The sequence below is a fragment of the Struthio camelus genome, chromosome 19 (assembly GCF_040807025.1).
Source record: "Struthio camelus isolate bStrCam1 chromosome 19, bStrCam1.hap1, whole genome shotgun sequence".
Lineage (NCBI taxonomy): Eukaryota > Metazoa > Chordata > Aves > Struthioniformes > Struthionidae > Struthio > Struthio camelus.
The window spans coordinates 9,456,968-9,473,419 of NC_090960.1; the positions used below are offsets into that span (position 1 = coordinate 9,456,968).

Genomic DNA, 16,452 nt, shown 5'->3' on the forward strand with positions numbered 1-16,452 from the left:
TCAACAGAAGTTTTTGCTTCCAAACTTTATTCTGATTATTAAAGCTGTTCAAAATTCAGCCTTTCTTGAGGCTCTGCAGTTCACGTACCACGTTGGATAGCTGCTACTTCTAGATGATTAGCTGGTGCACTGTATTGTTTGCAGTAGAAAAGAACAGAAGAGGTGAAATATAGCAAGTTTAATTTCTAAACTGTTTTTTTATTTGTTTAAGCATAACACTTTGCATTGCTTTAAAATATACTTTGTGTTAAGGAAGTGATATTTATACACTGAAAATCATTGTAGTCACCATAGCCGGATTCAGCTATGCTCTTTTTCCTCACGGTAATGGCAATAGAAGGAAAGAAGAATTTTGAATAAGTTATTCTTACGTACATAATGAACTAGAACTTAACATGCACTACTACTTTTCCATATTAGGAATCTTGCTACGCATTGTGATTTGGGGATGTGAATTGGTGATTCTGGGTCTTCCTCAGAAATGCTATAATTTGGACAACTTTTTTTTTTTTTTACACTGAAATTGAGTTTAAATTCCCTTCCTTAATTATTGTACAGTGTTATATCACGTACCGCTTTTTAAGAATTTTGGGAAAGCATCCAAATTGCATCAGCAGAGCCAGTACTGAACTTAAGTGCATATATGACTCTAAGTGTGGCATGTAGTGTTTCCCTAATATTGTTTGCACAAACTGACATAGGAGACTCTCATAATTAGATAGCTGAAATCATCCTCTGTTTGTTCCTATGACATATATCTCAGTAAAATATGTATTTTCAAGATACCGTAGAGATAAAACAGCATTTAGACATAATTTTTTTTGAGAACTGTTTCTTAAGGAATATCTCATAGTTCATTTGTCATTTTTCTTTGGCTTCCTTCAAAGGTTTGGAATTAACTTTCTTTTCTGGAGTATATGGAACATGCATTGGTGCTGTGAATAGGTTTGGTAATGAAGAGAAGAGCCTTATTGGTCTCTCTGGTATTTTTATTGGTGTTGGAGAGATTTTAGGTGAGTCTAAATTTACTGACTTTTCGAGTGGGGGGGAAAAAAAAGGTTAAGATGTTGCAGTTATTCAAAATGTTGTTTCTATTTAACTGAATAGTGTCTTTCAAGCTTCCAGCAATGATTACATGAAAAAAGTCAAATATAAAAAAATTGTCGACATTGTTTGTTATTGCACTGTGAATTGTGCATCGTATCTTGTTTGTACTGAAACAGTGCATGCAGACTAGGATGTGAAGTACTGTTGACTGTGAATCTTAAGATTCTGTGTTCTTTTTGGCTTAGTGCAAAGCACTGTACAAGATTTAGAAACTCGAGGCCATAATGTTATTAGGGAATTTTCAACGTTTCAGTATTTTGTTTTTAAATAGGAGTCTGTTTACATTTGTAGTTTTTCTTAGATGAATACTACTTTTTTTTTTTTTCTTTAAGAAAAGAGCAATAGTAATGACGCTGCTAAATTTCTTGGAGGAAAAAGAGAGTAAGCTTATGTGAAATGAGAATTTGATATTTAAATGCAATTGAATACAGATAAGGTTAATTAAGCAAATACACTGTATTTTTTTGCTAAAACTAAAGCACTATAGTGTTAAATGCTAGCAATCTGTAGACACCATGAGAAAGCTAAGCAGAAGGTCATCCCCTGTCACTTGATACTATTGCAACACTGGAGAAAGCAGTGGCTGTGAGCAAAGTACATACAACCCAGAGGTTCTGTCATTTGGCAAACAGGGCTGACAGATGTGGCAAATGCCTTGAGGCTGATTTCAGCTCTGTCAATCTCTTTCAGTATCTAATATGGAGAAGTTCAAAATCCATTTTCAGCATTTGTTGCAATATTTTAAGATTTCTTCATCTATTCCATTTCTGATTTAAAGGGAAGTAATTAAACTCTGTTTTCTTAACTAACAATGATTCTCCAATCTCTTCCATTCCTACAGGTGGAGGAATCTTTGGTTTAGTGAGCAAGAATAATCGCTTTGGCAGGAACCCTGTTGTGATGCTAGGCATCATTGTGCATTTCATAGCCTTTTATTTAATTTTTTTCAACATGCCAAGTGATGCCCCTATTGCTCCTATGGAAGGAACAGATAATAGTGCTTATATGATTCCAAGGTATGTAAACTTTTTCCTTTGACTGTTGTAATTGAAGATATATATATAAGCAGCTTGATCTTCTAATGAAAAAGTAACTTCAAAAGATTTGTCTGTGTGGTGACTAACCCTATAGAAGAGGCTTTCAGGAATTCTCAGTTTTTATTAGCTGTAGATAGTCTACCATTTCAAACCCAACTTAGGAATTTAAATGGCATGGGAATAGAAAGTATGATGATATGTGGTAGCACTTCTGTTGTTTGAGAACATAACCGTAACAGGTGTGAGAAACAACCATTGTACTAGATGTCAGGAATTGAGTTTCTTCTGAGACAGCATTGGGCTCAGTTTTACTACAGCATAGAGCACCAGCCTTACACTGTTGTACTGGTTCCCAAAGCATTTGAATGCTCATTGTCAAGGCCCACTTGATCTACCTGGAGCCAGGAGATCTTCTCCTGTTAGGGAAGAAATTTAGGGAGCTTTCTTATCTCATCCTTGCAACCTTCTGTTGGGGTATATTTTTGCCAGTTTGTGTGTAAACATAGTGTTGTCAGTCTGTTCAGACACAACTGCTAATTTGCCATTTTAAGTGTTTGTGACTGTGCAGATGACTATTTTTCAAACTGTAGCGTTTGCAGTATGTACAGCTCCTGCAATAGGAATGGCTCTGTCTGTCATACTCCTTCAGTTTTTATGAGCTCACTGTGCATGTCTGTCAGCTTTGGATCACTGCCTTGTGGGCTTCATGGCTCCAAGCACCAAAATGAGTTCTTTTAGCAGCTCTAATTCAGCGCAGAGTTGACTGCGGGTACCAGTAGCAGAAGTCTTAATGTTCCAGGATTTAAAATCCAATGAAACGATTCTTTCTGCCAGCCAAATGTTCACGGTTCTTTTCTGTTGAAATTTAAAGTTTGATAACTTTGTTCTATTCTGTTTCCAAACAAGTCTTGACAGCAATAGTTTAGGGGGGCAGGGCGTTACTTTAATCAATAGCTAGGTAGGCTGTATAACAGAAAGGCTTTTAGATTTGATTCCTCTTTCTTCTTCAGCAAAGAGGTGGCCATTTTCTGCAGCTTTCTGTTGGGCCTGGGAGACAGCTGCTTTAACACGCAACTCCTCAGTATTTTGGGATTCCTTTACTCAGAAGACAGTGCTCCTGCCTTTGCCATCTTTAAGTTTGTTCAGGTATTATATCACGCAGCCTTTTGAATGCATTTTTATTGGTCTATTATTGAAATACTTTTTTTTTTAATGAGCTCAGGAAGGTTAATTGTACTGTTTCTGCACAGGATAGGAACGTGTTTTTTAATTGTTATTGTTCACAGCAGGAAAAGAAGTTTTCAGGTAGCAGTAGCTAAATTTTTTAGCTTCGTGTAAGTGGTACGTTATTGAACTACCACTCTTTGAGTTTTGAGGGAGGTTAGAGATGTTGGTTGTTCTGGTTTGAAGTCAAAAGGCAAGTATGGATAAGTATACTTTTTTGGTAATATATTTTTACCAGATTTATTTACTGAAGGTAGTCTTTGGTGATAGAGAAGTAAGTTAAAAGGAAATGAGTTGTTTAAATAGTGGTTGGAGAGTTTGTGGATGTTGTACCATGTCACTGGGAGTTACCAGTATGTAGACATAAGAATTTATGTTATTTATCTTTTTTTAAGTCGCCGTAATCCCCAAATAAATTGTTTTTGCTAGTTGGAGACTGGCTGAAAAGTCCTTCATATTATATGAATGCAACTGCTGTGTTCTGGATAGATCATTTCACTTACAGGCGTTAGCCTTGTTTGGTACCAAACTTTTCAGGTCAAGACCTGAGTCAGTCAGAGGTATCAGTAGAAAAATTGTGGTACAAAGCGTTGAAATTGTTCGTGCGTGGTCACATCATAGTAAGCTAGTGCTGAGAGCAGAGTTCAGGGTTTGTCTAGTTTGATAGATCCCAGCTGCTTCCTTCAAAAAATGCTTTATTTTCAGTGATTTTCATGCAGTGCTCCATTTTAGATCTTTCTGGGTGAGTGTAATAACTTATGAGAGAGACATTGGATTAAAAGGTTCTTTATGCTTTGTGAGGTCTAACGAACGTTTTATCCTAAAGAAGGATGGACTGCAAGTAAGCAACAATGCTTGTCAAAGCGTCTAACTATTATGATACAGAAGTGTTTGTGATGTGGTAAAACTGAAAAAAGGTTATCTGGGTTTTATCTTAAATTCCACTTATGCTTTGGCTGTGTTGTTTCCAGACTGTTTTTAAATACCAAAGAGTTGCATTTGTGATGCAATGAATGCTTCTGAGCGTGGGCGTTCATTTTCTGCAACGAACATTATTTAAATAACAAGTAAAAACTAAATCTGTTGTGTGTGATGTCAAAACACATGCTAGAATATAATAAAGTTTTAAAACTGTACATCTACTGAAGAAACACGCTATCAAGAGATCTATGGATTATGTGCTAAACTGTATGTCAATTTGATAATCCTTGTATAGTAATGCAAGACTGTATATTTCCACGGCTAATCTTTTGCTTTGTGTGTGTGTGTGTTTGTTTTTTGGTTTTCCTCTCCTCTCAGTCCATCTGTGCTGCAGTTGCATATTTCTACAGCAACTACTTCCTTCTGCAGTGGCAACTCCTGATCATGGTGGTTGTGGGGTTCTTTGGAACGATTACCTTCTTCACAGTGGAGTGGGAAGCAGCAGCCTTTGTTGCCCGTGGATCTGACTACAGCAGCATTTGATATAGATGCCATGCCTAGTCCAATGTAAGGAAAAAGCACAGGCACGTTTACTGTGAAGTGAGAAGGTGAAAAGATCGATCAAGTTGCAGTGGCTAAGATGAAGGAAGCCACTGCTAAATCACTGTCAGTCTAACTGATGGGGACTGTGATAATGAAACATGGGGAAGAATGCCAAAATGGAAAGGTTTTTTTTTGTTTTTCCTTGCTTTAATCAACCGAGCTTGAGATGCAGGTTCTCAAAAGTCAGGTATTAGAAATGGGAGGAAAGAGAGATCTGTGCATTGAACAATTTTGTTCTGAGACATCCCTTTCTGAATGTGTAATTGCCTAATTTCATGTGCACTATCGTGCGCTGCAGAAAATACAGTTTTGTTCCTCTCACCTAAATTATTTTATCCGGACTCTTGTTCTGCAGACACTTAAATTCCTCTGTTGAATGAGCGATGTTTTTATAAGGTACGTTATGTTGCAGTGTGTCTGCATGACCGAAAAATCAATTCATGCCATTGACTTTTTCAGCAATTAGATATACAGAAGTATTTCTGTGGAAGATGATGTCGTCTTATTCGATATTATAATCCAATTTCTTGATTCCCAAACATTTGTTTGTTAATCTATTTCATGTTTTAAAATTTTATCAGATACATTTTTTTAAGAGCAAGTGAATCTTCTGTAGTGCGAGGTAAAAGATTTTTACAAGAAATTGAGCAAATACCCTTGTACTTGTCCTTTTTAAGGACGTGATCCTGAGATCTGTGGAGCACTGGCACTTGACAACAGTATATCTGTTGGAGTGGAGTGTTCACCATTTCTCAGGGCCAAACTGCATTGGGATAGGTGCTGTAACTTTCTTCAGAGAGTGCTATATGAGGGACTGTAAGACATGATTTCCCTCCCAAAATCATTTGTGCTCCTAAATAGTTCTGTAGAGTTCACTGAAATTCTAATCTGCTATGATAATTTAATTGCAGAGTGATGACAGCTTGTGTTAGATTTACCTGTTATTAATGGTATTCTGTGATGGGAGCGTTTTCTACGATACCTTCTTAAAGTATGAATAGACTCAGAATAGGAACTGGAAAAAATAATCTTGCGGTGTTTATCCTACTGCTTAGCCTAAAAAATACCTGAAAAGGTTGACATAGGTTGTTGTATGCAGTATATTTTGGGAAGACATGCTGTAATCTTATTCTGCTAAATGCAAAAACAAGGCTAATACCGTAGCAGCTGAGGTTTTAATTCAAAACTGTCATAGATGGTCATATAAAATAGGCAGCAAATGCAACCTACCTTGATTTTTGTTTATCTGCTTGACTTTGTAGTACTTGCAGTTATGTTTCTGTCTTGTTGACAAACAATGCAACTGAGAGCAGATATGAAACACGGAGAAAGATTTTTATTTCTTTTTAAGACACCCCATGTGGCTATTTTTAGAAGAGTACTGTCTGTCGTCCTTTTTGTGCACGCTCAGAACGTTCATGTCTTATTTTTAAAGACAAGGAGGAAAGTTGACTCAGAGTATGTGTTGGTAGCTCCTGCATGTCATAACTACATAGACATAGCCAAGGTTAAACTTGAAGAGGGGAGTATGGTATCTCCTTGTGACTCTTGCTCTCCCAGGGCACATAACGCAACTCTCTTGAGGCAAAACCCTGTTCCTGCACTATAAAACAGCAGAGAAGCATTCTTTTTGAGGCAGATAGAAAGGAATTTTGAATTCACTCAAGGGTTTTTGCTGTGAGGCGGGTAAGGTGTTATTGGGAAAATTAGTGGGCACCTGAGCAGTTGGCAAGCAAAGAAATTAGTGAGCAGAGTCAGGAAAGCCTTTCTGTATTCCATGAGGTTCAATAAGTGATATAAAAGAGAACGAGGCAGAAGAGAACACAGATCAAGAGGGAGGTTACTGCAGCCATTCTCATTTGCCAGGCAAACTGAAAAAGCAGTGTTTATGGTTTTCAATCAATATATATAGTTAATGTGACTGCCTGCACTTTAATGTCTCTTAAACAGTCCTGTAATTTGAAACATACTATTTTTATATATTGTACACTGTAAAAGGTATAGATGATAGGATGCTTTCAGTGATTAGATTTCTCTTGTTGGATACTTACTGATACCTTCTCTAAAGTACCAAAAGGGATAAGGAGCTTTTCTTAAGACACGGAATTACTGACTTTAGTCCTCAAACTATTCCCCTACCTATCAATGAGAGAAGACAGACTGAAAGTCCACAAGGAACAATTTTGTCTTACAGTACGTAGAAGACAAAATGATTCTCAGGTCTTGTGGTGATGAGCAACTTATAAATGCATTTAATATAATGCAGTTTAATTTTAGCTTAGCAATGGCTCTCATGAGGTTGCTTTTAAAACTGATCCCTTGTAATGAACTTCTGTGTTGTTCATCTGGGATATGAGAATTATATAGACTATTTTAATAAAAGTTAAAAAAAAAAAATCTTCTCTAAACATGCCTATTTTCAGCAAGAATTTTGAACTGACTTTCAGGGATGCTAACGAAATAGGACTTGTGTATGTTCAGCACCTCTGAGTCAGATGTTTTGCCTTTTTTTTTTTTCCTTCTCTCCTCTGTTCTGCTTGTTCTGACCCAATATCAAGTAATGCAAAAGGGCCGTTCATAACAATTTATTGGGTCATTAAGGTGAACTGTGTCTGCTCTGTGACAAGTTTTACAAGAAATGCACAAATTTCTCAAACCTGCCTCTTAGATAGCCAATGTTTTTTAACTATGAACTACGTGAGTATCGTTTCTAGCACTTGGTCTTTAAAAACAGTAGAAAATCTGAATTATTCAAGCAGTCCATGACACATGATTACTTTTAACTTAGTCATGTTTCTTTGGTCTATCAGGAGATGAAAAATATATCCAGCTACACAGAACAGTCAGGTCAATCCATTTTAGTATAGCAGTATAAAGAGTGATAATGTTGACATCCATGTATGATTCTCTCTCTTCATCTTTTTATCAGCATATACAGGCCCTGTGGCTGCACCCCATTCATCTCACCTCCCTTGGCATTTGATCCATTTCGCATTAATCTGAGTTAGGAGCTTTCTATGTATTTCAGTGGGATCTGGGAAAAGGACTTTGCTGTATTTGTTGTATTATGGTTTTGTTTTATATTAGGAATTTAACTTTATGAGCAAAATTGCACATTATGTTGTTTAGGTTAATTTAAAAAATCCTTCTTTCATTTGTTTTTCGTTCCTCTTATCCTTTTATGTTGTTAGTAAGGTTTAATATCCTGACATAACACATCCCAAGGTTTTTCAAACAAGTGCTGAAGAGGAAATGAAAACTGATATTCTTGACATTTTAAGTGCTGAAAGAAGCTGTTACAAATTAATCTTTCATACACGTTGTAATCATATGAGCATATCTACATTTGTCTTGGCAGTTGAATTTCATTCTGATATAATATCAAAATATATGCAAAGAGAAAACTTCAAAATTTCTACAACTGTAGACCTTGGTCATAATTAAGTGACATGCTTTTATTTTTGTTGTGTTGATTTTGTTAAGTATAATCTTTATTAGAAAGTTGAGATCAGGAAGAGACCCACTTATAAAATATGCTTTATGAATAATCTAATCTTTATAAATTTCTGCAGATATAGCTAAACCAGTAAGGGCTTATAAAAAAATATAATTGCAACCTTTACTGTGGTCTCCATCTTAGAGATACCCACGTGTGGTGCAGTTATTAAAAGCAAGAAAGTATTCTACTGGTATAGTTCCTTTTTTTTTTTTTTGTAGCTGGTCTAAATTATACTGGAAAGAGAACTTCCTGGTGGAGTTTGTTGGTATAACTTTATGAAAAAATAATTTTTGTTTTGAAAACTGTAAATTCAGGACCCTGTGTCAGTTGACAAAATTGACAAAGTTCGATTTGACTTTCTTTGAACTCCAGTAGTTTACTTTAGGTGGGGAGTGTGGTTCTTTGGCTACCATCATGCCTGAATGCCAGTAATTAATGTTGCAGAGGTTGCCTAAGAGCTTATCTCTGAAAAGTAGGCGGTGCATGAGGAGAATCTCAAAGACCGTGTTTTCTAGGGCAGTGTGTAGTTGTTTGCCGTCAGTATAAATAAGAACCATTATGTTCAACTTGTCAATGGACACAATATTCAAATTTGTGACTCTGTGCAAGTATATGACTTAATATAGGACTTTGAGGTCATGACTGAGGTTTTCTAGCAAAATGTATTTTCTAAGATTTCATCCATGCCATTGTTTTTTCTGGAAGTCTGGTAGCCTCACTTAAGCTAATTGTATGTGAGCACTAGTTAATACCATGTTTTCCATGTTCTCCATTAGGTTTTCTAACAAGCTGGCAGAAATACAAAAAATGACAGAATTTAAAGATGGAGATGGAGTCGAGAAGTTAACTGCTTAACAAGACACTTGACATTCTGATATGACCACATTGGTTGAGAAGCAGTGCTGAATTCTTTTACTTGCTGTGGTTTCCATGGTTAAATTCAGAAGGATGTTTGATTAATTTAACTTCAGAAACCGCGTTAGTGCCACAGAGAAAGCACTAATGAGCAGAGAGTGGAAGAAACATCCTTAGAGTGCAATACAGAGCCAATTTGGAACTGGGCAGAGTATTTCTCAGCAGGCAAATGAAGGAAGTGCTTTGTTCAGTTGCGTTTAGGCATTTAGCTGCTGCTGTCATTGACTCAATTTTGGTTTCATATTTTCCCTGCTGTCTTAGTTATTATTTCAACTGTTGACGGGTCCTCTTCCAAGCTATCCTTTCTCTTTTGTTTACATCTTGATGTTGTGCAGAAGTCTAATTTAAATTGGTTTAAACCTTTTCTACATTAATAAAAGATGGTTTTGGGGTTAGAACCGGTGATACTTTGAGAACAGACTTGCAAAATTATTATCCTAATGAGAGTACTGATTTCAAGTGAGTGTACAGAGTGAAAACAGACTCTTTACTATATTACTTTCTGTTGTCCCAGCCATGCAAATAAAAGTGAATCACAGCCAGTGTTTTTGCTAATATGCTTGTTAAGTTGTCAAATTGCTCTTGTCACTGTTTTAAACTGTATAGTCATGCCAGGGGCTTTGTAGAAACAAGACAAATGGTCTTGGCTGGTAGACCTCTAAGTGTTTTGTGCCACCTATAAGGGCTCACTTAGGAAAATGAACATGCTTTCTTTAGCACTAAGCAGCCCTTTTGAGCTACTTAATTCCAGTCATGGCATAGACTAGTGAGATATCTTAAGGAAATCAGTGTTGACTCTTAGTCTTGGTCCATTCCCTTCACTCCACTGGAGAGCTCATCTTATGAAAACTGACCCTGCTGTAGAAAGGGGAATGTGTTCTAATCTTTTTTTTTTTTTTTTAGTGTGTTGGTCCATCTTCCAGTATCTTCCCCCAAAGTTCAGGTGTTTTCCTCCGAATTAATTTCATGTGTTGCATGTCTGATGGCCCCTTTACAAAATTGGACAGAATTATGGGTTATAGATTGTTACTTTGGATTCTGTTTATCTCAAATTAAATGTAGGTGAGGAGGGCTGCTGTTTGATCAGAAACTAGGTAGGTAAAATACAGGATTCAGTCCAAGTCCTATTTTCCCTATTGCAGCTGAAGGGCTTGGAGGGAGCAAAAGATTGTATGTGAAAGAACGCGACTGCAGAGATGAAGATACCAAAGGAAGGTATGAAGTGCTTCATGCCAGGAGGCCGGTACAAAGGAACTTTGCCTGCTGCATTTTTCCCTGAAGATTCTGCAACTTGCAGAATCTTTGAAATCTGCTGTGGTTCCACTAGTATGAAGATGGGGTGGCCTTAGTATTCTGATTTCCAAAGTATAGAATCCATACTCAACAGCTGACTTTAAAATCCTTTATGTGAACGAATAAAAAACTTCCTAGGTTAGTTTTCGCTACGCAAAACCCTTTGAATCTTTGGATGAAAGGACGTTTTGGAGTTTGCATTTCAAAGTTGTGTCATGACGGGAAGGAAATGGAAAGGAGGTTTGTGCCTTAAATGAAAAATCATCCCTTCTGTCGTATTAAAGGGAAATTGCTATTTGTTAAGGTCACTTACTGAAATTAGCTTCAATTAAGCAACCTGACTAAATGCAATGGTCACTGCTTATTGTCAGAGCCACTCATCTTGTGGTAGTGCCTGACCTGCAGAGTTTGTTATGATTATTAATCTTGGTAAAAGAACAATTACACAGACGTTAACCTGTTTAAAAGAGCCTTACCACCATACATCATTATTTGTTTCATGCTAGCAGAAGTAGAACTGTGATATAGAGTCTTTGCTTAGCTGCTCCAGTGCTGAATGATTGTACTAGGGAAATAAATATACATGTATTTCCTCTGTAGCAGCGCAGACAGGACACTATGACACAGATTATTCAAGCAGCCTTCAGTTGAATCTGTGAATTGGTGGGGCCTATACATTTTCTGGTAACAGTAAGAAAGATGTCTAAATTACTGATTTTTACTCCTGATATGATAACAAGACATGGTTTTAAGAGCAAATTTAGTGGTTGGCTGTATGGTCTGTAGACAGCGCTTTGCTTTTGTCCTAAGCGTTGCTACTTCAGCACTTAAGGGCTCTTTTCTTAGAAGTGGTCAAAATGATTTTTTTTTTTTTTTTTTTTGGTAATAGCACACAGCAGTGGAGATTACTTGGAAGAAGGGATTGTTTAGTGATTCTGGATATGGATATTAAAGATGCAGCTCTAACGCCTAGATTTTTTCTGTGCCTTGGCTGCACAGATCATTCTCTGAACCTGCTTTTCAGAATGGAAGGTTCCTTCTCTAGAGCTGTATTCTAGTGAACTCTACCTGCTTAAAAGAGTGCTTAGGCAGAGCTTGAGCATACAGATCACTGCAGCCTTTTAGGGCAGAGTGATTTGGAAAACACCTGGGAAATAAGTGAACACTAGCACACGTGACTCCTGGCTCCTTTGGCCTTGTGCCTCCTCACTGACAGAAAGCTTGGCTTGAAATTTTTCCTACAGTACAGATATTTTAACCAATGCTTTCCTGCATGGATTCTTGGGTGCCTACTACTGCCTGAGCACACTGCACATCCTTCTTGACAGCTGAGTGACTACACGGCCTCTCCCCTTTTCCTAGCTGCCTGTTTGTGCTGTGTATGTAGGGAAACAGTCAGCTTTGAGCCTTCCTCCACTCACTTCCTAACACATTGCATTGCAGTCAGGGAGTGTGTTGAAAAATGATTAGGTGGAGATAGGTGAAGAAATGTGCAATCATATTTCCATAGAAAGCTGAGCTAAATATAAATTGGATGTTACTCATCTACTAAAGCTTTAGGAATCCCTAGAAAGATCTAGGGGATGCTTCTTTTATCACTCCTTTAAGAAGGCTGAGGATGCCCAGGGCTGTATGCTGAGCTCATTTGCCCCATGCCGGAGTGTGGTGCTAAAAGGGGGAGGAACAGAAATAACCTACAGCTGCCAGAGCACCTCTGCCCCATTCAAGCGGTGTGATTGATGGAGGAAAACGCAGGTGGAGGATAGCAGTGAACACTCAGCCTTTCCTCTTGTACTTTTCTCCTTACTGCTGATCTTAAATTTCCAGACTAAATCTTTAGACTAACTTTCTCTCTTCTTTATATCCATTTTCCCATAGGATATCTATACAGGATATAAATGATCACAGTCTTCGCTCAGCTTTACACAGGGTAGAGAAAACACATTCATCTGCTGGTAGTTTTCTTTGGGTGTGTTCTCCCCAGTGAGTGCTGGTGACCCAGCCTTGCAGCATGGTGAAACTAGCTGCCTTTGGAAGCAGCAGAGTAAGTGCATGGGGGTAAGGCTGACTCTCCTTGTTGGCTTGTTAGGTCGCTCCGCTGTTAGACGCTACGCAGTGCTAAACTCACCAGTGCGGTGACCACTTACGCCAAATTTGGAAGTTCTAAAGAAAATACTGCATGAGTGAGTCAGGAATAATGGGGAAGCACTCACATGGATATGCCATCCATCCTTACCTCATTTCAGTGTGAAATAGAGCAGCAATCACAGGTTGATCTCAATGACATTTGTGAATAATTATAATAATTATACTTCATAAGAGCAAATTCTCTGATGCATCAGTAAGACTGGAAGCGCTGCCCTTTCGCAGTCTGTGGCAGAGGACAGTGCTCAGCACCTCTGTGGGTATTCATCAGAATCGGCATGGAACAACACTTGCTATGCTTCGTGCTAGCGCTGCTGTGGTTTGATATGCCCACAAAAATGACTGTGGGGGAAGGAGAGGGCAGTGTGCACACTGAGTTTCATTTTGTATGGAAAGCAATCGAATTTAAGTTTACCAGCCAATAAGAGTACTTTTAATGTTCTGCAGCAAACAAATAAACCACCAGTCCCAGGGACTGGGAGGAGATGATGACTTCCTGTAGCATTGAAAACCTCATGTTCAAAACATGCTGCCCAGATAGGACACCTTTGTACTGAGGGAGACTGAGGCACGCCATGCAATGCTGTTGGTTAGTGAAAGTGCCTGTCAGAGGCCAGCCACTGTGGTTACCGCTGAGATGTTCAGAGAGACTTTTTCCCCCCTGCTGCAGGCTAGCTACAAGCACATTTCCATGACTCCAGCGTGCTCTTGTTCTGCTGCCTGCCCCCAGCTCAGGAGTTGTACTTAAGCTCAGGCCCTTGCCACTGGTCCTCGTCTGAGCTGGGAAGTAGGTATACCTGTGCCTGGCCTGGCCTGACCGTGCCTTGCTGATGTGACTTACTGGCTTGACCTTGGACCTGCCTCGTCACTATGGACTTGTCTGGTGATTGCTGGGCTCTGGCTGACCCTGGCTACCATCGCTGGACCTGCTCTGCTCACCTTGTTTGGGAACTGTGGGCCTGCACCCCTGCTGGCGAGGGTGCTGCCCTCGGCTCACCTGGCAGAGCCTCTGCTTCTGCTGCTCCCTGATGCTGAGCAGCTCAGCCTGCCTTGTTAGCCATGCACGCTCCTTAAACTCCTCAGGGTTTGCTACGCACGGAGCTCAGGGCTGATAAATGCATTCCTGTGGCTGTCATGAGGTTATGGATAATCACACCTTGCTTCGTAGCCAACATGAGCAATTTTTCACCAGGTGACTGAGGTATCTCTTGATTTTCATGACTGGGCTGGGGAAGGGGTTCCCAGTGTCTAGGCTGGTTTTGCTTAGGCAATTTTACACACCCCAGTGTGAAATCCTGAAAAAAAATACATGTTTAATTCTGTTCTCCAGCTTTAGCTCACCTCCACCGTTGGTCTGAATTCACTGCAGGATCGAAGGAAAAGATTTGGGTTCATGAGGGAGCAAAGGCCGTAGCTACGCATGGCCGAGTATGGTCATTAACAAGCCAGGTGAGAAGCAGAGAGGCCGTAGAGCGAGGGGAGGGTGAGTTTCTGCAGCCGAAGGAATGTGAGAGCTCGTTTCCACATATCCTTTCTATAATGTCACTGGCTAGAGGAAGGAAGTCAGCGCTGGTCCCATTGCCAGCACCTGTCTGGGAATGCAGCCCCCTGCTCGCACACGAGTGGGTGTCTCTGGGTCCGAGACCCCAGCAGACGAGGAGCAAGGAGCGCTCCCCCCGCCTGGCAGAGGTAAGTGCCTGTTTAACAGGCTGTTTAAATACACAGAAGCAAAACAAGGGGATTGTTTTTTGTGTTAAGGCAAAAGTGAGTTATGAAATGATAATGCATTATATTGAGTATATATAATATGAAATGAGCAAAGCTCTGGCGCCGATTGTCCACAGAGATCGGCCCGTATGCCTGCAGCAAGGATGGGTCAGGCTCGTGCACAGCGCAGAAAGAGCTCCTGTGTCTGTGCATTGGCTTTTGAATAGCGCATGATGATGTAGACTGGTTTTGCTCTTTGCATTTGTCACTTTATTTTGGAGTGAATGAAGGGTAATGCTATGGCACTTCAAATTAAACCTCTTTTCAGATGTTGACAAAGTTTTATAGCGTTAGGGGATTAGGCTACACAGAAGTAGAATGCCCTGATAAATTCTAAGCAACGGAAAGTACAGTGCGGTGGTCAGGAACCTAGCATTTTTATGAGAGGCTGTATCTAGCAAGGAGGACTGTGTTCTTGGGTCATTGACTGAAACTCCCAAATTAACTTGTTTTTTTCTCTAGTTGATTAAAAGGCTTAAAATATCAATAATATTTAATGTAGAGGCTGTTCAGTATTTTCTACTGCAAAGTATTGCTGTGCAATGCTTGATTCACTTTTCCTCTGTGAATAAATCCCTCCCCAAAAAACTTCATACAGGAGATAAATATTGCAAAGCACGGTAGCTTTGAGACAGAAGGTGAAATGATGTGCCCAAGGCTACAGTTGTGGCCAGTGGTGGAGCTGGGATTAGCATTCGTGTTGCTCTCAGCTAATCCAATATGTAAACCTTCAGACAGCAGTGCCATCCTGGGAGCCTGTTGCATTCATAAATAGCTCTTACCCCTGGGCTATAAATGCTTTCCTAAAATTAATGCAAGCCTTCTTGTCTGAGGGTCAAGAGGTGGCTAGGGTTACGTCTTTACAAGCTGGTAAACGGATGAGGTTTGTGAGGACTCAAAGGACTTGCTTGTTGCTGTGCCTGTTCTGCTCTAAGTAGCAGAGGCCAGGGGGAAGACACCAGCAGCTTAGTGCTGGTTTGCCGTCATCCTCGGTTTTACAGGGCTTACTGCCGATGGCAAGGGTGTACGTTTGGCCTAAGTGAGAGAAGCTGTGCAGAGGGAGCAGAGAGAAATGTACCATGTCTGCTCTGCTTTTAGCAATACTGTGGATAAACACCTTGAAAATGGGCTTCCAAGTGCTGTAAAGCCAGATCTTGGGGCCTCGCTGCCTTGACACAGGCTCTCTTAATGCGGTGTTTGTATGCAAGTAGTGCAGTTGGCGGAAGGCTCAGTGCGTACTCGTCACAGAGGAAGAAGCAGGCTGAATCCAATCAAACGGGCAGCAGCTCAGAAAAACAGCCCGGGGTCTCAAACTGAAACTCTAAAAACCCAAACTCTCCAAATGAAAGGTTGGCTCTTAAAGCATCGCCCACTCACCTCCGCTTAGCTGCAGAGGGTGCTCTTTGCTCACGCTGCCGCCAGCCACCCCGACTCCTCCTGTCCCTCCTTGCTGCTCTGTGCACTGAGCCTCCACCAAGGTGCCCTTTCAGATATCTCACTCCCACTGCCAGCAGCCGGCTTTCAATTAAATCCAGCTCAGGTCAAGTCCTGACAAGCAGCTTCCCTCGTAACTCAGCGAGGTTACCAGCCGGCGGATTCTTGAAATGCATCTTAAACAAAGACTGAAGTCTTGGGCTAGGAGTGAACACAATTTCTTTTCTTTTTTTCCCCCCTCCTTCTCTGTAGCAACTTTTTCTGCAGAGTTGTGGGCTTGGATGGGAGGTCAGGGGCACTGAGAAGTGATAGGATGCGCATAATGTTAATTAGCTGTTTTACGTGCAGCACTTGGAGCATGTAAAACCCTGATAGACCAAGCTGGTATAATTAATGACCACAGAAATAGCAGAAGGGCTCTTGTACTTGGTTTTGGGGAGTGTAAGCCAATTTCTAACCTGTAGAAACCAGTAACAGGCTTGAGTGAGGGCAGGTAGTCCCATATAT

At 40.0% G+C, this 16,452-nt stretch overlaps 1 protein-coding gene across 16 annotated transcripts in view; it reads left to right on the top strand.

Moving 5' to 3' along the window:
- Positions 1-10,905, top strand: part of MFSD11 (major facilitator superfamily domain containing 11) — a 26,248-nt gene extending 15,343 nt beyond the window's left edge. For 7 of the 16 annotated variants that reach the window (XM_068913553.1, XM_068913555.1, XM_068913558.1 and 4 more), the window contains 5 exons: positions 888-1,013; positions 1,949-2,123; positions 3,155-3,290; positions 4,668-4,856; positions 9,168-9,859. In XM_068913553.1, coding sequence (XP_068769654.1) covers positions 888-1,013; positions 1,949-2,123; positions 3,155-3,290; positions 4,668-4,832 — 602 coding nt within the window. In that variant the 3' untranslated portion in view covers positions 4,833-4,856; positions 9,168-9,859. Of the gene's footprint in view, positions 1-887; positions 1,014-1,948; positions 2,124-3,154; positions 3,291-4,667; positions 8,301-9,167; positions 9,860-10,448 lie in introns of those variants that run through there. The other 9 variants (XM_068913561.1, XM_068913560.1, XM_068913565.1 and 6 more) reach the window with 7 other exon arrangements.
- The last annotated feature ends 5,547 nt before the right edge of the window (positions 10,906-16,452 follow it).